Genomic DNA, 25,673 nt, shown 5'->3' with positions numbered 1-25,673 from the left:
TTTCTCTTCGAGGCCCAACAGAAGCAAACGGTGTTCCGAGAGAAGCCGGTGGAGAAGCTGTTTTGACAAGCCGAGTCTGGAGGAAAGACAACGGCCGCAACCGTGTTTACGGTAACGAACAGCTGGTCACCTTCGGATCGGAAGAAACTGAAGAAGTTGAGAATTAGTCATCCAGGAGGTTGGTTTTATTCAGCAGATCATTATTTAAAACATTATTTTATTAAAATAATATTTAATCTGATCTTGCATTGTGAAGGGTTGTCTAAAGGTAGCTGATTATTTTCTAAGTTAGTTCCAAAACTAACTTAACTTTACTTCCAGATTCTTCAAGATAATCCTTGGTTCTCAAACATAAACATTGCATGGTAATGTTGCATCACTCTTTTTGGTCATGATTTCTAATCATCTTTAATCAACTTGTTTATATTGTACATAGTCCATTAATCTTCCCTATTCTTTAATTCTGCTTGGTAGTTTAGTTGGATTGTTTTAGCATAGTGAAGAGTTTGTTGATTGAAATATGTTTGACTTTGAGTTGACTTATTTTTGTTAATAAATTCTTGTATTTTAAGAAATTGTGTGAATTTATTCCATATGTGTGCAGAGTTTATGCTGTTCAATAATGCCTGAGCTCGTCTCACACCTTTCTATTCTGTCCTAATACCATCGCCGTAATGGGGCCGGTATTCACAGGACAATCCTTAACAGACTGGAATATTAATTTGGTAAAATATTAATAATAAAATATTAATATTTAATATTAAATAATATTCTCAGATTCATATTTACAACAATATTAACATTGCAAAATGAGGAACGCTTCACGAATTTGCGTGTCATCCTTGCGCAGGGGCCATGCTAATCTTCTCTGTATCGTTCCAATTTTAGTATATGTCCTAGAGAACTAGGACAACAACAACAAGCCTCACACTGGTACTTATAGGCCACACGTCCACCTCCTTTTCTCTTATGGTTTTACTCTTACTAACACGAGAAGAACAGAATAGAAAGTGTAGAAACATGAAGATCTGCAGCTGAAACAAACTGTTACCTCTTAACAATACATATTTCTTTCAAAGATTTACCCATTTTGTTCATATGTTTCCTTATCTGTTTTAAAGGCACAGACGCATGATGGGTAATGAGAGCAGACAGCATTACGTAAACTAAAACGTGATTGGTTAGCTGAAGACAAAAGAACCACAGAGCCAGAGGCGTTAAAGTCAAGTCAAGTCACTCATAGACTTAACGGGCAAGAACAAAAGGCAGGCTCAATACTCCTCCCCCAACAGTGACACTAGATATGTACTGGGAGAAGCAGAGCATGGCAAAGCCCATATTAAACCTGCAGCTCTCACCAGCGCCACATGTTTGCGGTAGAAGCATAGAAACTGGTGTTCGGATCTATTGATTTTAGATTCTTGCTGTTGTGTCCGTTTATTGTTTCCTTGTAATTAAATATTTCTGGTGAACAAAGTCCATTTTTTCTTATATATGTGGTATTTCTCCAGGAGTACAAGTGTTTGAACAAAGAAAGTCAAGTCTTTCTCTTCCCCACAGTTTCCAAAACAAATAATCACATTCTCTTCTAAAGTTGGACCTTCTTCCAGTTTTAGTCCTAATACAGTGTTGCATCTCTGGCCAAAACATTCTACTATATGTATAGTAAAAATACAGATTACAGATAGTCTATTCTTCATTTTCAACAGCAACATTCAATATCAAAATATATTCTCTCAAAAGTTGTCTTTACAGGGTAAATGTGATGTATTATTTTTTAGGATACCTCTTTCAATTTATTATTAAGACAAAATGGATCACTAATTAATCAAATTACCACATAGTGAAGTCTAATAAAACCTAGCTGATGACTGAGTTACAGACTGCATGAGATTCCTGATTAATTTATTTGAACATTTTTTCTTTTATATATCAATTTCACCAATAATTAAAGCTGCAAGCAGCATTGAGGGCCCTCGCACCTCAGCGCAACTCGGCCTGTGCAGCGACCGCGGGAGCTGCACGCCACCGACGAGGCCGCCGTTCAATTCCAAATGTCGCGTCTAGGTGGCGCTGTGAGCATCATGTCATGATCTTCACTCATGCAGAATTCTGGTCTGGCGAGAAGTATTCAAAAGTTGGTGGAAATCCGACCTTCCAGATGCAAGCTGCATTCACTTGTTTATTAGTGGGTGGGGCTGAAATTATGTCATCAGTTGACTGTGTCAACATGTCCATCATTAACTCATGATCATGTATACTACATTATCAAGTGGATCCGATGATGTATGAGGGAGATATAGCCCTTAAAGTGTCCTAGGGGGCGCTATTGATCCAAATTTCAATGTAATCCAATAGAGCTGTTTGGGGGATGAAAAAGACCAACCATATTCAGTTTGGAGTGAATCGGACATTCCATATGGAAGCTACAGTCATTTGTTTATTAGTGGGCGGGGCTAAAGTGATGTCATCTATTATTCTGGGTGATGGCGGATATCCCTGCATTCAGTGGCCCATAGCCATCATCACCCCTTTCAAACAGCCACTTCAGAGCCGGGTTGAAGAAAGATTCAACCACTGCCATGCACGTGCACGTTCCGTTATAGAACGAGCTTTTGGCATGATGAAAGCTCGCTGGCGCACAACCATGTTTAAAGCATTAGAAGTAAAAATAGCATTTTGCACTGAAGTAGGCACTGCATGTGCTTTCTTACACAATGTCTGCCTGACCCATGGTGATGTCCTCGAGCCAGAAGATGTTGATGAGCAACACCCACCACCACCGCTACCTCCAGGAGATGCAGGACAGGAAGCAAGTGGCAACACGCTGAGAGCAAGACTCTCTGCCCAGATTTCTGCACCACTTGCTTTAGAGACACATCTTTGCGAACATGATTACATTTAGTCAGTCTCTTGTTCTGATTTTTCTTGTTAACATGTTTATGATTTGATTTGGTTAATGTTGTTTTTGTAAATATTGAAGATGCAATAATAAAAATGCATCTTTTTTTTTTAACTACAAATTAAAAATGCACGGAAAGTAATGTTAAAAGCATATACTTGACTGAAATATTGTGTCTATGTTTTTACATATATATTGTGTGCCTTTCAACAATGACAGCACCTTGTTGTGACACTGTTTCTGTTACCGAAAATGCGTTTACAATAGTAAAGACATTTGATATTTTTCATAAATATTTGTTTATTGTATTTTTTACAACTTCATCCACAGTTGCTGTGGAGTAAAACATCAACAGAGCAGACAGGAAGCATAAATGGTTGGTGGCTTTTTCGGAAACAGCCACTTTCAGCGAAAACAAAGAACAAATACACTTTCACTTGCTGCTTTCTTTTTTAAAAGAACATTTTAACCTGCAAGACATTTTAAAGTGCAAATATATCGAACACATTCAACAGAGATAAAATAAAACTAAACCGTCTGCTTACTATTTAGACAACACAGTTTTTACTTGGTTAGGTGATCAACAAGTCTCCCAAACAGATCTAGCATTTTATCCATTTGTCCCTGTGAATGGTCCAGCCAGGCTCTGTCCCGGTCATCAGTCTCTTTTTGCCTCCTCTCCAGGTTCTCACACCATTCCCTAAGGCCCTCTACTGCACTCGTATCACTCTTTCTCTTCCTTTTAGGAGGGGGACTTGCTGAACTTTCTGGTGAGCTGACCTCTGAGTTCACTGATCCTACTGCTGACAGAGTGGCTGTGTCCTCCTACTTAACACTTATACATAACACTTTATACTTACATATTATGTTTCTATTGTTTACATCAATAAACTTACTCATAGCCTTGGGTGGAGGCATTCCTGTGCCCAGTAAACAGATGGTCATTTTCAGATCTAAATTGGATAAAATTAAAAGTCATTTCATTCGTCCATGTAAAGGAAAAACAAAATACAATTATTATAAGTAAAAATAACTACCGTATGCATTTTAATGTGGCAGTACACTTTTAAATGCAAATCTTTCATATTCAAAACTAATTGCACGACACATTCGGCTGTTAAAATATGTTGTTTCATTACTTGTTGAATACAGAACAAAATTCTGTGGTATTATAAAGTTTCGTAAAACATAAATTATTTTGATACTTACATTTTAAAATGCATTTTTTTGCCACAGGCGCAGGAGCTGAATTACTTGACGTCGCCATATTCCCCCTCGTTCGTTCGTCGTCTTCCGCTTATCCAGGACCGGGTCGCGGGGGCAGCAGACTCAGCAGAGACGCCCAGACGTCCCTCTCTCCAGACACCTCCTCCAGCTCCTCCAGGGGGAGCCCAAGGCGTTCCCAGGCCAGCCGAGAGACATAGTCCCTCCAGCGTGTCCTGGGCCTCCTCCCGGTGGGACGTGCCTGGAATACCTCCCGAGGAAGGCGTCCAGGAGGCATCCGGTATAGATGCCCGAGCCACCTCAACTGGCTCCTCTCGATGTGGAGGAGCAGCGGCTCTACTCCGAGCTCCTCCGGGATGGCCGAGCTCCTCACCCTATCTCTAAGGGAGTGCCCGGCCACCCTACGGAGGAAGCTCATTTCAGCCGCTTGTATCCGTGATCTCGTTCTTTCGGTCATGACCCAAAGTTCATGGCCATAGGTGAGGGTAGGAACGTAGACCGACCAGTAAATTGAGAGCTTTGCTTTTCGGCTCAGCTCTCTCTTCACCACAATGGACCGGCACAGCGCCCCCATTACTGTGGCAGCCGCACCGATCCGTCTGTCGATCTCCCGCTCCATTCTTCCCTCACTCGTGAACAAGACCCCGAGATACTTAAACTCCTCCACTTGAGGCAGGAACTCCCCTCCAACCTGAAGAGGACAAGCCACCCTTTTCCGGTCGAGTACCATAGCCTCGGACTTGGAGGAGCTGATCCTCATCCCAGCTGCTTCACACTCGGCTGCGAACCGCCACAGCGCATGCTGTAGGTCTTGGCTAGAGGGGGCCAGCAGGACCACGTCATCCGCAAAAAGAAGAGACGAAATCCACTGGTCCCCAAACCAGACCCCCTCCGGCCCTTGGCTGTGTCTAGAAATCCTGTCCATAAAAGTTATGAACAGGACCGGCGACAAAGGGCAGCCCTGCCGGAGTCCAACATGCACTGGGAACAGGTCCGACTTAGTGCCGGCAATGTGGACCAAACTCCTGCTCCGCTCGTACAGGGACCGGATGGCCCCTAATAAAGGGCCCCCGATTCCATACTCCTGGAGCACCCCCCACAGGGCATCACGAGGGACATAGTCGAATGCCTTCTCCAGGTCCACAAAACACATGTGAACCGGTTGGGCAAACTCCCATGAACCCTCGAGCACCCTGTAGAGGGTATAGAGCTGGTCCAGTGTTCCACGGCTGGGACGAAAACCACACTGTTCCTCCTGAAGCCGAGGTTCGACTATCGGTCGGACTCTCCTCTCCAATACCCTGGCGTAGGCCTTACCAGGGAGGCTGAGGAGTGTGATCCCCCTGTAGTTGGAACACACCCTCCGGTCCCCCTTCTTATAAAGGGGGACCACCACCCCAGTCTGCCAGTCCAGAGGCACTGTCCCCGACCGCCACGCAATGTTGAAGAGGCGTGTCAACCATGACAGCCCTACAACATCCAGACACTTGAGGTTCTCAGGGCGGATCTCATCCACCCCCAAAAAGCTTTGCCACCGCGGAGCTTTTTAACCACCTCGGTGACTTCAGCCTTTGTGATGAAAGAGTCCAACCCCGAGTCCCCAGCCTCTGTTTCCACCACGGAATACGTGATGGCAGGATTGAGGAGATCCTCGAAGTACTCCTTCCACCGCCCGATAATGTCCTCAGTCGAGGTCAGCAGTCTCCTGCCCCCACTATAAACAGTGTTGGCAAAGCACTGCTTCCCCCTCCTGAGGCGCCGGACGGTTTGCCAGAATCGCTTCGAGGCCAACCGGTAGTCCTTCTCCATGGTCTCACCGAACTCCTCCCAGGTCCGAGTTTTGCCTCTGCCACCGTCCGGACCGCGGCACGCTTGGCCCCACGGTACCCGTCAGCCACCTCAGGAGTCCCACAAGCCAACCACAGCCGATGGGTCTCCTTCTTCAGCTTGACAGTGTCCCTTACTGCCAGTGTCCACCACCAGGTTTGGGGATTGCCACCGCGACAGGCACCGCAGACCTTACGGCTGCAGCTACGGGCAGCAGCATCGACAATAGATGTGGAGAACATGGTCCATTCGGACTCTATGTCTCCAACATCCCTCGGAATCTGGTCGAAGCTCTCCCGGAGGTGAGAGTTGAATACATCCCTGGCCAAGGGGTCCACCAGACGCTCCCAGCAGACCCTCACTATGCGCTTGGGCCTGCCAAGTCTGTCCGGCTTTCTCCTCCTCCAGCGGATCCAACTCACCACCAGGTGGTGATCAGTGGACAGCTCAGCCCCTCTCTTCACCCGAGTGTCCAAAACAAGCGGCCGAAGGTCTGATGATACCACAACAAAGTCGATCATTGACCTCCTGCCTAGGGTATCCTGGTGCCAAGTGCACTGATGGACACCCTTATGTTTGAACATGGTGTTCGTTATGGACAATCCGTGACTAGCACAGAAGTCCAATAACAAAACACCACTCGGATTCAAATCGGGGAGGCCATTCCTCCCGATCACGCCTCTCCAGGTGTCACTGTCGTTCCCCACGTGGGCGTTGAAGTCCCCCAGCAGAATAATGGAGTCCCCGGGAGGGGCACTATCCAGCACCCCTGACAGGGACGCCAAGAAGGCAGGGTGCTCTGCACTACCACTCGGCCCGTAGGCCAAAATGATAGTCAGAGACCTCTCCCCAACCCGAAGGCGCAGGGATACAACCCCCAACACAAGATGGCTGAGCTGGGGGGCAACAAGCAAACCCACACCAGCCCGCCGCCTCTCCCCGTGGGCCACTCCAGAGTAGAAGAGAGTCCAACCCCTCTCAAGGAGATGGGTTCCAGAGCCCACGCTGTGCGTGCAGGCGAGCCCGACTATTTCTAGTCGATATCTCTCGACCTCCCGCACAAGCTCAGGCTCCTTCCCCCCCAGCGAGGTGACATTCCACGTCTCTAGAGCCAGCCTAAGCATCCGGGGATCGGGCCGCTGAGGTCTCCACCTTCGTCCGCCACCTTCGTCCGCCACCCAATCCTCTTTGCACCGGTCCCTCACGGTTCCCCCTGCAGGTGGTGGGCCCACTGGGGGATGGCCTCGCGTCTCTCGTTCGGGCTTGGCCCGGCCGGGTCCCGCGACGAGCAACCCGGCCACCAGGCGCTCTCCGACGAGTCCCGACTCCAGGCCTGGCTCCAGGGTGGGACCCCGGCTCCGCCGTACCGGGCGACGTCACGTGCCTCGATATTTTGTTCTTCATGAGGGGTTCTTGAACCATTCTTTGTCTGACCCATCACCTAGAGCCTGTTTGCCATGGGAGACCCTACCAGGGGCATTTAGGCCCCAGACAACATAGCCTCTAGGATAATTTGAGCACTCAAACCCCTCCACCACGTTAAGGTGACGGTTCAAGGAGGGGCCATATTCCACCTCTTTGCACAAAACGTCACATGTAGTAATGAACTGTGGGTAATATACTTCGACGAAGTCCGCTTAGATGCGGGCTTCGCCGAAGGGTGGATTCAATTCAATCCAATTCAGTTTTATTTATATAGCGCCAATTCACAACACATGTTGTCTCAAGGCACTTCACAACAGTCAGGTATATACATTCCAATTAATCCTAACAATTGAACAGTGCAGTCGGAGTTAGCTTTTTATTCAAATTGGATAAAAAGTTTCTCTATCTAAGGAAACCCAGCAGATTGCATCCAGTCAGTGACTTGCAGCATTCCCTCCTCCCGGATTTTATCATGTAGAGACAGTGGACAGTCACTGGCGTTGACTTTGCAGCAATCCCTCATACTGAGCATGCATGTAGCGTGCATGCTCAGATGGATGTGGGGCACAAATGGGGCGGGGCTAAGGACGACTCTGGAGAATTGGGACACACTACGCACTCGAACCCATCAATGGGAACGCGCAATTCAGGGACACAAGGGTGGAAGTGCGGGTATTGGGACAGGGCCTAAATACCCATAGCTAGCTAGCAATACCCATAGCTAGCTGGGTAGCAAGCTAGCAATACCCATAGCTAGCTGGGTAGCCGGCTAGCAATACCCATAGCTAGCTGGGTAGCCGGCTAGCAATACCCATAGCTAGCTGGGTAGCTAACTAGCAATACCCATAGCTAGCTGGGTAGCTAGCTAGCAATACCCATAGCTAGCTGGGTAGCCGGCTAGCAATACCCATAGCTAGCTGGGTAACTAACTAGCAATACCCATAGCTAGCTGGGTAGGTGGCTAGCAATACCCATAGCTAGCTGAGTAGCGAGCTAGCTACGGGTAACTAAATACTCATAACTAGCTAGCTAGATAGATCAGCAAGCATTCCAACATAATTACACAAACATTTAAAACAGATAAAAGAACTAAAAACACACAGAAGCACATAAGAGGGGGGAGTCTTAAGAGTAGTTGCTAAAAACAGTTGAAAAACTTGTTGTTGTAAGAGGAGTGAGTGGTGGAGAGGGTGAGACGGGTCCTCTGTGATTAGGGTGGCCTTCCTGATCACAGAGCTCTTGAATAGTTCAGTAACATGTGTTTGAGGTAATCCACTTCTTTTGCTGGCCCGATTGATGATGCGGGACAGTTTGGTTTTGTGTTTGACTGTGAGGAAGTTGTACCAGGATAAAATGTTGAAAGTGAGGATGGATTTAAGGATTTATAAACCAGAGTTAAAATCTCCTTTTCTAACAATTAAAAAATCTCAGGTTTCTCAGCAGGTGGAGATGTTGAGCCTTTTTATCAATGGACTCTGTGAGTTCTTTAAAACCAGTGTGAGTCCACTGCAGTTCCCAGGTGTTTAAAAGACTCCACCTGCTGGCCCTGGATGACAATTGGCTGGAAGAGTGATGACCTGTACCTGTTGGCTCTGCCCCAGCAGCACCACTCCTTGGTTCTAGGGATATTGACTTCAAGTGAATTGCCATAAAAGACTTTGACCAAGTGGTTGACTGCGTTCTAATACTGGGGCAAAGCATCATTTCCAGTCATGTGGGCCATGTCATTTGCATGTTTGAAAAGGGACAATGTTTCAGTATTTCAGGAGATGCTGTTGGTGTCGGCTGACAACAGAATTGGTGATAAAACACAACCTTGAGGGAGCCCTGTGTTTAAAACCAATTTACAAGATGGATCTGGAGGTCTAAAAGGCGCTGCAATAAAATCATGATATTTACAATGTTAAAAGCAGAGGAGAAGTTCATCAATAAAACCCTGGTGTATGGCTGTGCAGAGTCCAGATGTTTGGTGATGGTGTCTAAGAGCATGAGAGCATCTTCCACCCCACGCTTCATAGGCAAACGGGAATAGATCCAATTTGTAAGACACCATGTTTCTGAGCAAGTCACACTATTATGTCTTTGTTAATGATAATAATAACAATAATAATAATAATACTGTTTACTATAACTGATGTAAAGTCTAAAACAATGAATTTGCTTTAGACATTTTGAACTGTAACACAACGAACACCCACGGTTATAAATCTGATAAATAAAGGATTTTGATTGACTGTTGAAAGCCAAACCAACAGAAAACTGCTTATTTACTGGTTAGCATGATGAGGCTAATCACTCAGAAGGCTCTTATCAGCTTAACAGTAAAGGGAGCTAATTAACTGACGCTTGGTTTCGTTCCTGTACCCTTACTTTCCCTCTTTGTCCCGTTGCTGTTCCTGTTGTTCTTCTGCTGGTCTTCCTCCCTGTGCTCCGGACAGTTTAGGTCGTTTGGACGTGTTGATAAAGTTCTGTGGGTCACACCCAGGGGTTTTTCCTGGGCCTGGGAACATTGGAAGCTGACCTAACCAGGAAAAAAGATTGTTAGAAAAAAGATCATGCCGTGGTATTTACTGTACCTCTCTATCATGTGATCTGTCGCTTCCTTCTTTCCCTACAGGCTGGAAAATACACCACTGGATTTATTACAAACAGGGGTGCCTCCAGGGATTTTGGGCCCTGTGATGGCCACACCGGCAGCCACACAGTCGGTAACCCCACACACAAACACTTTTTCATTTTGAGTTTTCATATACACATTCACTGCAGCAAAAATACATGGGTTTCTGTTTATATTTTCATTTGACAATATTGAAATACATTAGTTCTAATTGTAGCGCGTACATTTGGTTAACTTTTGTATATTTAATTTTGTCAAATATTTAACATTTTCTGTGTTTTCTTTACTGGTGCTGTGGGGGAGTATCTTGAACAGAAGCAATGGACTCTGGCTGGCACACTCCAATTCCAGATTGACTGATTGGGTGATACCATCTGGAGTTCCACCATGGGGGAAGACCATGGAGTCTTTATTCTAATTTTTGCATAAGTTCTCTTTGTTTTTGTGATTTGCTTATTTTGTTTAGTTATTAGTCATTCAAGTACATTTTTAAGCTAACTGTGTTTAGTTATTTTTGCCAGTTAAATTTCTGTATATGTTTTCCTTCCCTTTTCCTCAGTGTGTTAGTCTGGTCTGATCAGCCAGTATTTAGGTCCCCTTTGTTTGTTGTGTAGCAGGTCAGTTTGTTTGTTTGAGCAGTTAGTTTGAGGTTTTGTTATGTTTAACCCTGATTTTTTTTGTCTTGAGTTTAGTTTTTTTATTGGACCTCTTATAAGGGCACTGTAACAGTTATTTGAATTTTGTTAGTTTGGGGAAATAAAACCCATGTTCTTTGAAAATTATTACTGTGTCCTCATGCTTGACCGGCTTGGTCCTTCACAGGCCCCATGAAAAGAAATATTACTGGGTCCCCCCATCATTTTAAGGTTTTACATAAAATCATACATTTTTGTTATATTTTTTGGTTATCATTCTGGACTTGGCTCTGTAGTGCACATGACATACCAAAATTATATAGTATTTCCAATGTTGTAATACCATTTTTAACAGCATCATAAATATTATTTCAGGTGGCTTCTCATCATTTTGTTTTATTTAAAGGTGTTTTCGGTGATTTCACCAAAAATAACAAAGGAAAATGTGATTTTACTACCAATACTCCACTACTCACCGCCTCCCTCTTGTTGCCCCACATGCAGGTCTAATTTATCTCCAAAACTGTAGACTCACAGGTGATGGCATTAGATTTGTGGTGAAAAAATACATATATGAGGCTATGTGGTCGTTGCGACTTAATCTTCTCATTTCCAAAAAATTTAAATAATTCTCTGATTGGATTCAGAGTGTTTTTTTTTTTCTCCATCATAATCGAATAATTGAACGCTGCTCACCTCCTTCCTCACATGGTACTTAGGGGGGGTGACAGACAGCTGCTGATCTTGATGTGTCCGACAAGCATCATTTTTTAGCAGAGCAGCTTGCTAAAATTTTGCCTGCATTGATTTATTAACTAAAACAACTGTGAAATGTATTAACCCAGAGTTCTCTTCAGAAATATGAGCTACTATGGGGAGAAAAGTAACCTAGCTTATAAACTATGTGCAACGTTAGCAATAGACAAGAGGTTACTGTTCCAGAACTTTCTATTACATGAACCACTAAAAGACCCGCCGTGCCTGTGAAGGAATTAGATGACATATTGTCTACCCTTTGTATCTTTCTCTTGTCTGAGCTTTTTGTCTTACCTGTTTTGGCTGCCTGACTAATACTGCATCTTGCCGTCTGCGCCTCCACTCGCTGTCTGTGAAACGTTTTCTGCAGGTTTCTGACGGAGCAGGTGGTGGACTGAACCATATATATATATATATCCAAATTGTTCCACATGTTCCAGATGTTGACCATACGCTTCTCTCGCTCCGTCCAATCAGAAGGCTCGGTTATTCCAATTTCGAGAATCAAACTTTTTGGACCAATCACTGGCTGCGGTTGTTCCAATTCACGGACAAGCAAAGGCCGCCCTCGGTGAACATCGGAAATTGCCCGTGACTCGAGTGTGAGCAGCTGCAGACCGCAATTTCCATCCCGGTAAGAGCTAAATGTATGCAATCAGTGGTTGTCCACTGGCTAACCCAGCAGAACATCAACATCTTTGATATATGACATGAATATTTGAACCGATCCGTGGGATTAAAATTGATAAAACGGCCGCATTTTACTGTTTGTGGTCAGCTAGCTTAACTTGTCCGCTTCATGCCCCATCGGCATTTATTATACAAAGTGATGGGTTTTTAGTTCAAGACCAAAATGCAATGCTGTGATGTTTTATGAGGAATATTTTGCTAGAAAATAGGTTTAAACCCAGTTAAAAGGGGTTAAATGGACAGTTCACCCTGTGTCAATTACAGGGTTTAGTCTGCTCTTTATTCCCTGAGTCTTTTTCCATTTAAACAGACAGTCAGAGGACCGGTGCCACGGCTGCTGCTCCCGCTGCCACCACCTCCACCTCTTCTACCTCCTCAGGGGCAGTGTCTGTCTCAGCGCCGAGGCCTGCTTCCAGGACTGCATCACAGTATGTGTCATCTTCTAAATTAAGAGATTTAGAGGTCTAAATTTGATCAAGTTTATCTGTGTCACAGAATCCACAATTAAAGTTTAGCTTGAGAGAAACGACATGTTGTCTTTAGTTTCGCAGCCTTCGTGTCCACACGGTGTTCTCTGTCTGGGTTGGAGATGCAGGTCACGTTGAAGAAGCTGAGCTCCTCAACTAAGCCTGCAATTCCAGCAGCAGGTGTGATACAATTCTGAAGAATTGCCACATTGTTCTTTTCAATGATGTGATTTTGTTGTTACGATTTCATTTACAGCCTGCAGCAGAGCCTCTCAACCAGCTCTCTCCTCAAAGACTCCCGTGGAACCCAGCAATGAGGAGCTGGTCAGGGCAACTGCTGACACGGAGAAGAGTACGTGACAAGCATGTCGTTTCTCTTTGGACAAAGTGTTGACAAAAAAATGTTACAATTGATGCTGACTGTTTTCTCCAATTTTATTTCACAAATATTCACAAAGTCAGATGTGTGTGTGTGTGTGTGTGTTCCTGTCTTGGCATCACAGTGAGAACCATTTTCCCGATTTCACCATCAAATTGAGGACCGTTTGTACCAAAGTGAGGACATTTTGCTGGTCCTCACGACCTATTTTGCTAACGGTTAGGTTTAGGACTAAGGTGTGAATTGACTTTAGGTTAAGGTTAGGGTTAGGCATGCACTGGTAATGGTTAGGTTTAGGGTTATTGTCAGGGTTAGGGCATAGAAAGGGTTGAAAATGACTGAAAATCAATGGATATCAATGGGAGTCAACACATGGTCCTCACTACATATAGCAAAACAAGAAAGTGTGTGTGTGTGTGTTTGTTTTTTCATCATATGAAGCTAAATCCAATATTTCATTGCTAAATGTGTTTCCTCAGGGACATCTGCTAGTGCCAGGTACTTTCAGGCGTTCCTTGTGGACGGAGTGGTGAGGTGGAACGAGGATCGTGCAGCGGCGCCTGCGGGTGCAGCTGAAACGTCTCTGCATTCCTACAGTGGCCACCTCAAACACGCCTTCAACCAGAAGAGCCAAAGGGTGCTTGGACTTCAGATGGTTGAGGATTTCACCAAGCCCGCTGCATACACAGGTAACCGATGTGGAAAACATTTATCTATTTTTCATCATCACACATCGGAGAAAAGGTTTTTAACAGTTCCTCTGTACTTTCTGTTTCGTCACAGGTGAGCTCATCGGGCTCGAGTACCTTTTCCGGCAGACGAGCAGCGTGTTTGAGGACATCAACTTGGATCCTGACTTGGATCCATTTCCACGCTTGAGGATGAGGAGATACAATCGGATGAGGAGGACCCCACCATCTTCCCACCAGATTCCTCCTCTTCCTCTGTGGCAGCTTCCCAGTCAGGTGCACCAAGGTCACCCCCTCCCTCTCCCAAAGAATGTGGAAGCCAGGCTCCTCCTCTCCAGAACTCTTCAGAGGTGAACACTACACACCTCACTATAAGATTTTACACATCTTTTCAAACCATTTCAGTGTTTTAAAAGCAAACATTCTGTAAACTTGTTTTGAGCGGTCTTTATTCTCTCCATTTGTTTTCAGGAGGAGATCCAAGGTCCTGATGGTCAGCCAGGATACCAGCATGTCCTGAAGCCGATCAAGGCCTTGGTGGAGGTCAGGAGCCTGAATGGGCTCGGCGAGCGCAGGGCTGAAATGTTGTGATACAGCTTCTTAATAACCTTGTTTATTATTATCTTTTCTTATTTTTTCCATTAGATTAATCTTTGAATAAACCACTGAAAATGGCTGTGAGTTCAACTTCATTATGATATTACCAGAAGAGCTTTTACAATTGTTATTTTGTTGATGCAACCATAACTCTCTCATTATTTTATTATTACTCTAATCCAATGTTTTTAGTCTGAACATCCTACCTTCAGGTGGGCTCCTAATGGGACCCTCATCCTGAAAGCCTCCAGAGAGGCTCAGGGTGTGGGACCCCAGAAAGGAGCCTACAGGGCCAAACCCACGGAGGAGGTGGAGGCAGACACGCGTGCCCATGTCATCCGGGAGGGTGGGGATGTCTCCAACGCCGCCCTCATCCTCAGCAGGTGTGCCCTGCAGTTCGGCAGGTACCTGGGGAGAACCTTCCTCTGGCTGCTGGAGAACGACGTGGGCTACGCCGTGAATCTGGTCGCCTCCCACCAGAAGGAGCGTAAGAGGACGGGGTCTCAGTCTCCACTCATGGCCAACAAGGTAGCATTTCATATCTTTTTTTCTTATTTTCTTCTATTAATTTTTAAGGCCTAATGCTATCTTGCGTCCTTATAGGACGCCCTCCTGCGTTACTCCTCAGCCTACCCTGACTTTCTGGAGGCAGTCAGGTTCCACCGGGCATTTGAGGAGCCTGGCCAGGAGGGACAGGCTCTTGTTGGCTTTGGTGACTTTAAATATGAGACCCTTCAGAGCCTCTATGAGTCTGTGGACCCCAAGAAGATCCGGTAGGATATAACATTGGCACCTGTGGATTTTGTGGGTCGGCTGTGATGTCAGAGTCAGCTGACATTCTGTCTCATCTGCACAGATTTGTCAACTACCTGCGGAGGACTTCGCCTGCTCCAGGTTCCCAGATGGAGAAAGCCGTGGGATACGTTCGGCGCAGAGACAGACAGAGGACCGGTGCCACGGCTGCTGCTGCTGCTTCCGCCGCAACCACCACCAGCACCGCCACCTCTTCTACCTCCTCAGGGGGGGGCGTCTGTCTCAGCGCCGAGGCCTGTTTCCAGGACTGCATCACAGTATGTGTCATCTTCTAAATTAAGAGATTTAAAGGTCTAAATGTGATCAAGTTTATCTGTGTTATCTCCAGAATGAAAGTTTAGCTTGAGAGAAACAACCAGCTGTCTCACTTCAGTTTTGCAGCCTTCGTTTCCACACGGCGTTCTCTGTCTGGGTTGGAGATGCAGGCCGCCTTGAAGAAGCTGAGCTCCTCAACTAAGCCTGCAATTCCAGCAGCAGGTGTGATGAAATTCTGAAGAATTGCCACATTGTTCTTTTCAATGATGTCATTTTGTTGTTTTTACGATTTCATTTACAGCCTCCAGCAGAACCTCTTGACCAGCTCTCTCCTCAAAGACTCCTGTGGAACCCAGCGATGAGGAGCTGGTCAGGGCGGCAACTGCTGACACGGAGAAGAGTACGTAACAAGCATGTCGTTTCTCTTTGGACAAAGTGTTGACAAAAAAATGTTACAATTGATGCTGACTGTTTTGTCTAATTTTATTTCACAAATCTTCACAAAGTCAGATGAACCAGAGGTGAAACAGTAAGTCCAGTAAATACTTTGCTTGTGTCAACAGGCTGTAAATCACTCATCACTAACGGTGCTGGAGTTGCTCACCTGTCAGTTCCTCACGACATCACCTGTAGATAAACAGCACCTGTTTCTTTGTCTTGTAGTCAACCACCAGAGTCCTTCCCTCATCTAATTCTTTTTAACCATTAATCATCACTAGCCCTCAGCCTGCTTCTTCTTCTTCGTCTTCTTTTTGGCTGCATCCCTTCTTCATGAGATGTTTGTGTTTGGGTGTTTGAGCTGCAGATAACACTTTGTTATGGTACTGAAACATGTCTTTTGTGCTTCAGCTGACTTGCCCCCAGCCTTCGTGCACCGGGTCCATGACCAAGGCTGGGCTGTACAGGACCATCCGGAGGGTCCTGTACATCGACGGCTGGTACCTCATGGCCACGGAGTACCTAGAATGCCGTCGGTGCAAGAAGAAGGTCGGAGGGTGGTCACAGGGCATCGTCGGGCAGCTGCCCCTCACCTATAGCTGCCTGTTTCCTGCTGTACTCACGTACAAGTAAGACTCGACCTTAACAACCGTGTTTTTTTGGAACTTAGTAATCCCAAAACAAATCTAATGCAACCAACTGGACTTATTTATATTTTGACTTGGTGATGTTTCTCCCTTCTGCAGGCCTTCCTGTGACCAGAAAGTGGTTGCACAGCTGAGGTCACGCACTCTGGGCAACAGTGCGACCCGGCTGTACAACACACTGCGGGAGCACCACACGGAGTCCTGGATGAGGAGATCCATCCACTACCTCGGCGTATGCGAGCAGTTCCTGTCCTCGTGCTCTGTCTCCAAGCAGTCTGCACCACCTCCGCCCATGCCACCTGTACCGTCACCAGTATGGCTGCTGACGGTGTACGGCTACGACGTGGTGACGCGGCTGGAGGAGTACAAGGCCAGGATCACGTCCACCTTCGGATCCATTTTGAAGATGGATTCCACCAAGAAGGTCTGAAATTCTGTCAGTCGACTGCAGGTGCTTATAAGTGGTGGTATTTCTCTCTCTCTCTCGCTCACACAAACACGGCTCTGTTCAGGTGACGAAGAAGCTCGCCGGTGCTGCCTCTGACACGGCCGCCTGGGTTACCAACGTGGGTAACGAGCACGGCCAGGTCCTCATGAGCGTCCTCACCTGCTCGGAGGGCTCCGAGGGCCTGGACGCCATGGCTGCTGGATTGATGGGGCGGTATCGAGTCGCCGAGGTTCCTCCCCCGGTCCTCGTGTATGTGGACAGCGACTGCTGCAGCCGAGACGGCGTGTCGAAGACAGCTGCCCTGTTTCATGTGAGAACTGAGATGATTTTAGGTTTTCATCTGGCTGACATCTTCATCTAACTCACTCTGATGTCTGTGTCGTAGGAGTGGGGGAACCTCGTGGTTCGTCTTGACATTTGGCACCTGATGCGACGTTTCGCTTGCGGTGTCACAAGCGAAAGCCACGAGCTCTACCCCACTTTCATGAAGCAGCTGTCTCGCTGCATCTTTGAAGTGGACTCCGGAGATGCCCGCCGTCTCACCGAGGCCAAGCGGTCCGATCTGGGGAGGAAGCACGGAATGGTCGACCTGAGCGACGCTGAGGTGGTCCGGAGGATCTCCAAGGAGGAGTGGAGGCTCCACTGTCGGCGCAGGACACGTGGGGATCTCCTCCTGAAAACAAATGGAGAGAACAAAGGCCGCTCAAAACAAGTTTACAGAATGTTTGCTTTTAAAACACTGAAATGCTTTGAAAGATGTGTAAAATGTTACAGTGAGGTGTGTAGTGTTCACCTCAGAGTCTGAGGAGTTCTGAAGAGGAGGAGCCTGTCTTCCAGAGAGGAGAGGGAGAGGGGGTGACTCAGACCTGGGTGCACCTGACTGGGATGCTGCCATAGGGGAGGAGGAGGAGGAGGAATCTGGTGGGGTCCTCCTCATCAGATTGTATCCCCTCATCCTCAAGGGTGGAAACGGCAGCACCCTCATCCGGAGCGTCAGGATCCGAGTTGATCTCCTCAAACACGCTGCCCGTCTGCCGGAACAGGTACTCGAGCCCGATGAGCTCACTTGTGATGAAGCACAGAGGAACTGTTAAAAGCCTTTTCTCCAATGTGTGATGATGAAAAATAGATCAATGTTTTCCACATCGGTTACCTGTGTATGCAGTGGGCTTGGTGAAATCCTCAACCATCTGATGTCCAAGCACCCTTTGGCTCTTCTGGTTGAGGGCGTGTTTGAGGTGGCCACTGTAGGAATGCAGAGACGTCCTTGTTTCAGCTGCTTCCGCTGGCGCCGCTGCCGCTGCACGATCCTCGTTCCACCTCACCACTCCGTCCACAAGGAACGCCTGAAAGTACCTGGCACTAGCAGATGTCCCTGAGGAAACACATTTATCAATGAAATATTGGATTTAGCTTCATATGATGAAAACACAGACAAACACACTTTTTACGTTGTTTTTCGGTTAGTTTTTTTACATCTTTCACCTTTATGAATGACAAACTTTGGCACTCAATAATAATGCTTTTCCTTTTCTCTGCTGTAGCGATTGGAGTAGCCGTAAACGGCACAAAACATGGGCATGTTTACAGATGGCAAATCCTCGGCTACATCACTTCCTGCCCTCCATCTGCATTTCGCGCTCTCGTGGTATAGCTATGTGACGTCACGTGAAAGCTAGCTAATATCCAACAAGAGAACGGGGAGGGCGGGGCCGTGACGGTCCACGGATGACCACAGGAAAACACGAAACAGTGCCTCCGCCTGGCCGCTAGGGTGCCCCAGGAAGATCCGCTCCCCGAATCTTCTCTCTCTCTCACCTCGTCTCACTTAGTCTCACCTAACTTCTGTTCACCAAGTGAATCAGTTCAAGAGCACAAACCAACAATAGGGCCTCCTTTTGCAGCCAATACAGCATCAATTTGTCTTGGGAATGACATATACAAGTCCTGCACAGTGGTCAGAGGGATTTTAAGCCATTCTTCTTGCAGGAACAGCACTGACACTGTCAAAAGTGGATCCTAATACAGGAATCTGGAAGCTCATTCTGGCGTGGACAGTAAAAGTCCATCCAAGGACACATTTAGATGAGGCAGAGGGACAAATACAGGGCTCAGCTGAGAGCAAAGAGAGCAACATGCACCCTGCCCTAGCTGCTGTCCCACCTGAACTGTGGTCCCAATCATCAACTGATGTAGGGCTTATAAAGGGGTTCCCACCATACAAGGTTAAAATAATATCTGAAAAAAGGCTATCAGTCCGCCAATACCCCTTAAAGCCAGAAGCTGAAGAAGGTACTAAGCCAGTAATATAAGATATGTTGAAGTCGGGAATATTAAGAGAAGCACCTGACGCTACATGCAAGGCATATCACACTGACATTGCTATTATTATCACAGCCAAACATAACTCTAAAAAGATGTGCCCTTTAAATCCAAGTACTCTAATACCTACTGCAGAAGATGGAAAACCACATTCTTATAAAGCAAAAGTTGAAGAAGACACAAAACCCAGACAAGACATTTCTCAAACCCTTATACCAGATTCATGTGTTGTGTTTGTAGATGGCTCAGCATCTAAAGATGAATATGGAAAGAATAGAGTTGGTTATGCAGTAACAACCATCAACAGAATAATAGAAGCTAAATCTCTACCCAATACATGCTCAGCCCAAACAGCAGAATTATATGCTGTAGTGAGAGCATGTGAATTACATGAGGGACAAATACTTACTATATACACAGACAGCCAATACGTTTTCGGATCAGTACATCACCATGCTAAGATTTGGCAAAATAGAGGTTTTAAAACATCATCAGGGACAGAACTAACTCATTTCAACCTATTAAAGAGAAAATGTCAGATCTGCTATTTATAGACACAGACGTGCTGAAAGACGCCCAACAGTCAGCAACCAAGACAGAAATAAAGGCCTGGCTAAAGAGAGGAGCACAGAGAAAAGATGACATCTATCAGATAGAAGATAAACCAATCGTCCCAAAATATTTATACAACACAGCAACTACAGTGACACATTGGGAAGACCCACGTGTCAAGGGGGGAATATGTCACATCTGGTAAAGCATTAATGCTACACTATAAATTTTTCTGACTATGCAAAGAATTTTTGCAGATCATGCATAATTTGTTGCAAACACGGGGGAAGAAATATTGCCTAGTTGTAATAGATGAACCTAGTGACACATTTTTTCCCCACAAATGGTATCCCACAGATTATAAGGTCAGATAATGGAACTCATTTTGTAAATAAATTAATAGAACTAAGTTCTAATGCATTAGGGTTTCAGTTAAAGATTAAGGAAAACAATGGAAGAAACAGGGAGGCCATGGCCCGAATGCCTATCCCTGGTTAAATAATGGATGAGAATAACTCCAAATCAAACTGGTCTTACTCCATTTGCCACCTACTGTACATCATTGTATAACTCCACCCACTATATTCTGAGTCTGAGATCACGTGACACCAAGTTGCTGATGTGAATTTGTATTCTCAAAGAAATAGTACATGGCGGACCGTTTTCTCTGCCCTCTGACATGAATGAAATAGAGAAAGCACAACAGGAAACTTCATTAGCTGAGTGGATGCATAAAATGTTGCAGACAAAAGAAAAACAAATGTCCAGTGGTCTGCCGATAATCTCTGCTCCTATCCCACAGAATGAGGCCTGGAGACCTGGTCCTGATTAAGACACTCCACCGGAAGGATTGGAGCACTCCTTGGTGGAAAGGGCCGTTTCAAATGCTCCTGACAACGCCCACAGCTCTGAAAATAGCAGAGAGGTCTTCCTGGATCCATAAAAGCCACTGTAAGCCAGTTTTGCCGTTACAGGAGCCAGATCAACCGACGGGGTAGCAGAAGGAAGTCCGGGTTCAAAGGAGTTGGAGGACCCATATGGCCCAGCGTCTCAAACCGGTGAAGAAAACAGCTGATCTGCGCCCAATTATAAAATGGCTCTCTGTAACATGTGGACAGGACTGATAAGCCTGAGCTTAATTCTGGTAGCAGGACTCTTTCTCTATCTAAAGCAGGATCCACAGGAGGTGATACCGAACCAGAAGAGATGGACATCAGACGGGACCCATCTCAGACCACTGACGGAAGGACATGACACACACCCATTTCTGCAAAATTACTGGTATCGTTATGTGTATGACACAGCTAAAACTCAAAATAAAACTGATTGTTATGTGTGTTCTATAATGCCCGTGCATTCCCAAGGCCCCACCATATATGTCAAAGCTATGAACCTCACCGAGACAAGTTGCGCCATATCAATGGGCCTGATAGGATAAACAAATAAAAAGTTATTTCTTATGCCAGACCAATCTTTCAGTAACCAGAGATTAAATTACAGTTGTGACCCAGAAAACTGCACTTGCGACAGAGAACAATGGCAACCTCTCAACATTACAGGGAAATCAGAACCATTCAAAGCATATGTAACAGACCCCGGAAACCATCGACACTGCATAAAACAAAATATTACAGGGAATCATACTCATTTTGTAGGGAATACTACGAAATGTAACTACTACACTTACAGGAATAATCCCGGAAACGGCACATACTGGATAGAAGGGGTGGCATGGTTATGTGATAATAACGCTTATGTACTTCCACCCAGTTGGTATGGTGTATGTGCCCCAGTTTTCACATCAGATCACACTGTGGTACTTAGTAAGCAGACTATAGTTATACCACATAGGAGATCAAAAAGGGAAATAGATGTTAAACCACATGACCCCATTTGGGGAACAAATGTCCCAGATGAATTTAAACTTTGGTCTAAAGATGATAAAACATTATTATCTCTCTTACCCTGGTTAGGTGTGGGCAAATTAATGCTGCGCGTGGAAACTTTAAGTTATCGATTTGGATTGTTTCTAAATAACTCCATAATAGTAGAAGAGGGTCAAAACACAGAAATGAGCGCTATGCGAGCCATGATAATTCAGAACCGCATGGCTTTGGATATTCTAACAGCATCAACGGGGGGCGTTTGTGTTCTATTGAATAACACCTGTTGCACATATATCCCAGATAATATACACTCTGCAAACATAACGGGAGCATTAAACAACCTATGGAATCTGCAAAATGTCATGGCACATGACCACCCAGATCCTAACTCTTCTTGGTTAGATTGGATGCTCACAGGGGGATGGATAAATCTGTTTAAGGTTCTCTTAGTTGCAGTAATAGCATGCATGGGCCTTCTGTGTCTCCTGTCAATATGTATTATCCCATGTTGCAAATGCATGGTACAAAGAATAGTAACTCAGTCAGTCACGGTGGCATATGCAACACTGAACCAGGTAGAAATGCACAAAAATGAAGGGGACGATTATGATGACATGTTGTAAATAAATCACATCAAAAGCCTGAGTGTACTCATACATTGTATTTCATAAAATGACCTTACAGCAGAAAATCGAAAGAAGTTGTTGCTTAAGTGAAATGAGAAAAAGTACAATGATGACATAAACAGGGCAGATTTTTAAATTCCTTTATTATGTTTCACTGTTTTCATTAAGTATTATTCTTTTATTTTTATGATTTCAAGTATTATTCTTTTATTTTTATGATTTCAAGTATTATTCTTTTATTTTTATGATTTCAAGAATTATTCTTTTATTTTTATGATTTCAAGTATTAATCAACATTTAACTTTTAATGGTTGCCGAGGACGAGTATAATCTGTTTACCGTCCGTGGGTTTTCGCTCATACAAAGTATTTTTTCTTACTCGTTTTTATATTAAATGTTTTTACTTGTGATAAAAGGAGGGACTGTTGGATGGGTGCAAAAACTTGTTATCACTCATGTAAAAACTTTGTGTTGCAAGGCACCTGCATTATGCCTTCCTCCCTGTGTGTGTGAGATCATTGTTATCTTTGTGAGAACCAGCCTCCTTTCCGTCTCACACACACACACACCCTGTCTGAACTGTCTGTTGAACTGTGCATATAAATAAAGAGATAGGGTGTCAAAAACTTTGTAGTTTCACTGCAAAGTGGGCTACCCTTGCTGCAAGTAACTATGACTGTATCGTTCTTACCTCTGAGTTGACTAAATAATACCTAACAATGATCATGAGTTAATGATGGACATGTTGACACAGTCAATAGATGACATCACTTTAGCCCCGCCCACTAATAAACAAATGACTGTAGCTTCCATATGGAATGTCCGATTCACTCCAAACTGAATATGGTTGATCTTTTTCATCCCCCAAACAGCTCTATTGGATTACATTGAAATTTGGATCAATAGCGCCCCCTAGGACACTTTAAGGGCTATATCTCCCTCATACATCATCGGATCCACTTGATAATGTAGTATACATGATCATGAGTTAATGATGGACATGTTGACACAGTCAACTGATGACATAATTTCAGCACCACCCACTAATAAACAAGTGAATGCAGCTTGCATCTGGAAGGTCGGATTTCCACCAACTTTTGAATACTTCTCGCCAGACCAGAATTCTGCATGAGTGAAGATCATGACATGATGCTCACAGCGCCACCTAGACGCGACATTTGGAATTGAACGGCGGCCTCGTCGGTGGCGTGCAGCTCCCGCGGTCGCTGCACAGGCAGAGTTGCGCTGAGGTGCGAGGGCCCTCAATGCTGCTTGCAGCTTTAATTATTGGTGAAATTGATATATAAAAGAAAAAATGTTCAAATAAATTAATCAGGAATCTCATGCAGTCTGTAACTCAGTCATCAGCTAGGTTTTATTAGACTTCACTATGTGGTAATTTGATTAATTAGTGATCCATTTTGTCTTAATAATAAATTGAAAGAGGTATCCTAAAAAATAATACATCACATTTACCCTGTAAAGACAACTTTTGAGAGAATATATTTTGATATTGAATATTGCTGTTGAAAATGAAGAAGAGACTATCTGTAATCTGTATTTTTACTATACATATAGTAGAATGTTTTGGCCAGAGATGCAACACTGTATTAGGACTAAAACTGGAAGAAGGTCCAACTTTAGAAGAGAATGTGATTATTTGTTTTGGAAACTGTGGGGAAGAGAAAGACTTGACTTTCTTTGTTCAAACACTTGTACTCCTGGAGAAATACCACATATATAAGAAAAAATGGACTTTGTTCACCAGAAATATTTAATTACAAGGAAACAATAAACGGACACAACAGCAAGAATCTAAAATCAATAGATCCGAACACCAGTTTCTATGCTTCTACCGCAAACATGTGGCGCTGGTGAGAGCTGCAGGTTTAATATGGGCTTTGCCATGCTCTGCTTCTCCCAGTACATATCTAGTGTCACTGTTGGGGGAGGAGTATTGAGCCTGCCTTTTGTTCTTGCCCGTTGAGTCTATGAGTGACTTGACTTTAACGCCTCTGGCTCTGTGGTTCTTTTGTCTTCAGCTAACCAATCACGTTCTAGTTTACGTAATGCTGTCTGCTCTCATTACCCATCATGCGTCTGTGCCTTTAAAACAGATAAGGAAACATATGAACAAAATGGGTAAATCTTTGAAAGAAATATGTATTGTTAAGAGGTAACAGTTTGTTTCAGCTGCAGATCTTCATGTTTCTACACTTTCTATTCTGTTCTTCTCGTGTTAGTAAGAGTAAAACCATAAAAGAAAAGGAGGTGGACATGTGGCCTATAAGTACCAGTGTGAGGCTTGTTGTTCTTGTCCTAGTTCTCTAGGACATATACTAAAATTGGAACGATACAGAGAAGATTAGCATGGCCCCTGCGCAAGGATGACACGCAAATTCGTGAAGCGTTCCTCATTTTGCAATGTTAATATTGTTGTAAATATGAATCTGAGAATATTATTTAATATAAAATATTAATATTTTATTATTAATATTTTACCAAATAATATTCCAGTCTGTTAAGGATTGTCCTGTGAATACCGGCCCCATTACGGCGATGGTATTAGGACAGAATAGAAAGGTGTGAGACGAGCTCAGGCATTATTGAACAGCATAAACTCTGCACACATATGGAATGAATTCACACAATTTCTTAAAATACAAGAATTTATTAACAAAAATAAGTCAACTCAAACTCAAACATATTTCAATCAACAAACTCTTTACTATGCTAAAACAATCCAACTAAACTACCAAGCAGAATTAAAGAATAATGAAGACTAATGGACTATGTACAATATAAACAAGTTGATTAAAGATGATTAGAAATCATGACCAAAAAGAGTGATGCAACATTACCATGCAATGTTTATGTTTGAGAACCAAGGATTATCTTGAAGAATCTGGAAGTTAAGTTAAGTTAGTTTTGGAACTAACTTAGAAAATAATCAGCAACCCTTCACAATGCAAGATCAGATTAAATATTATTTTAATAAAATAATGTTTTAAATAATGATCTGCTGAATAAAACCAACCTCCTGGATGACTAATTCTCAACGGTGTCTAATTAACTGCCTTTATTTATTAAAATAATATTTGAAGAAATATTATTGAGTATTTTGGAAAAGAGCCAAATCTTTCCGGAGAAATGGGGCTTAATGGTGTTTACTTAGTTATCAACTCTAGCAAATGATGTTCAGGGACTATTATTCACTAGCTTGAAAACTAACAACCTTTCAGTTGACTAGCCTTAATGCTAGCACACGTGTTCTTACCGGCTGGCCGTTGGGCTAACAAAGAAGCTAGCTAAAGTGCTAAGCTAGAGATAGCTTAGCGCCAGAATCAACACATACCTTTAAAATACCAGGGTTAAAATGCATAAGCGCTGACGGCACGTTATGAGCAATGTTCTGGTTAAAACCACCCTTTAAATAAAGTTTATCTTAGCTTTAAAACATACAAAGAACACGAACCAG

General features: G+C 44.3%; 2 protein-coding genes, 1 long non-coding RNA gene and 2 other non-coding genes across 5 annotated transcripts; 4 read left to right on the top strand and 1 right to left on the bottom strand.

Annotated features, from left to right (window-relative positions):
• Positions 1–805: 805 nt before the first annotated feature.
• LOC124861022 lies at positions 806–911 on the bottom strand. Its single transcript, XR_007036548.1, has one exon. It is a non-coding gene; the product is annotated as a U6 spliceosomal RNA (small nuclear RNA).
• Positions 912–11,902: 10,991 nt separating this feature from the next.
• On the top strand, positions 11,903–12,875 carry LOC124860108. Its single transcript, XR_007036271.1, has 4 exons — positions 11,903–12,020; positions 12,387–12,504; positions 12,620–12,723; positions 12,800–12,875. It is a non-coding gene; the product is annotated as an uncharacterized LOC124860108 (long non-coding RNA).
• A 33-nt stretch (positions 12,876–12,908) lies between these two features.
• LOC124860074 lies at positions 12,909–15,515 on the top strand. Its single transcript, XM_047353051.1, has 8 exons — positions 12,909–12,930; positions 13,402–13,611; positions 13,706–13,887; positions 14,083–14,154; positions 14,401–14,736; positions 14,812–14,981; positions 15,065–15,278; positions 15,395–15,515. Exons 1-8 carry the CDS (start codon positions 12,909–12,911, stop codon positions 15,476–15,478), a joined length of 1,290 nt encoding a protein of 429 aa, XP_047209007.1. The 3' UTR covers positions 15,479–15,515.
• A 621-nt stretch (positions 15,516–16,136) lies between these two features.
• LOC124860913 lies at positions 16,137–18,782 on the top strand. The gene is made up of 4 exons (XM_047354518.1): positions 16,137–16,343; positions 16,461–16,785; positions 16,874–17,119; positions 17,195–18,782. The coding sequence occupies exons 1-4, from the start codon at positions 16,159–16,161 to the stop codon at positions 17,612–17,614; spliced, it is 1,176 nt and encodes a 391-aa protein (XP_047210474.1). The 5' UTR covers positions 16,137–16,158; the 3' UTR covers positions 17,615–18,782.
• Positions 18,783–24,511: 5,729 nt separating this feature from the next.
• On the top strand, positions 24,512–24,617 carry LOC124861021. Its single transcript, XR_007036547.1, has one exon. It is a non-coding gene; the product is annotated as a U6 spliceosomal RNA (small nuclear RNA).
• The last annotated feature ends 1,056 nt before the right edge of the window (positions 24,618–25,673 follow it).

Source organism: Girardinichthys multiradiatus, chromosome 23 (genome assembly GCF_021462225.1).
Source record: "Girardinichthys multiradiatus isolate DD_20200921_A chromosome 23, DD_fGirMul_XY1, whole genome shotgun sequence".
In the NCBI taxonomy this organism is placed as follows: domain Eukaryota; kingdom Metazoa; phylum Chordata; class Actinopteri; order Cyprinodontiformes; family Goodeidae; genus Girardinichthys; species Girardinichthys multiradiatus.
The sequence above is the reverse complement of the archived record's forward strand: the minus strand, read 5'-3'. Positions and strand labels throughout refer to the sequence as shown.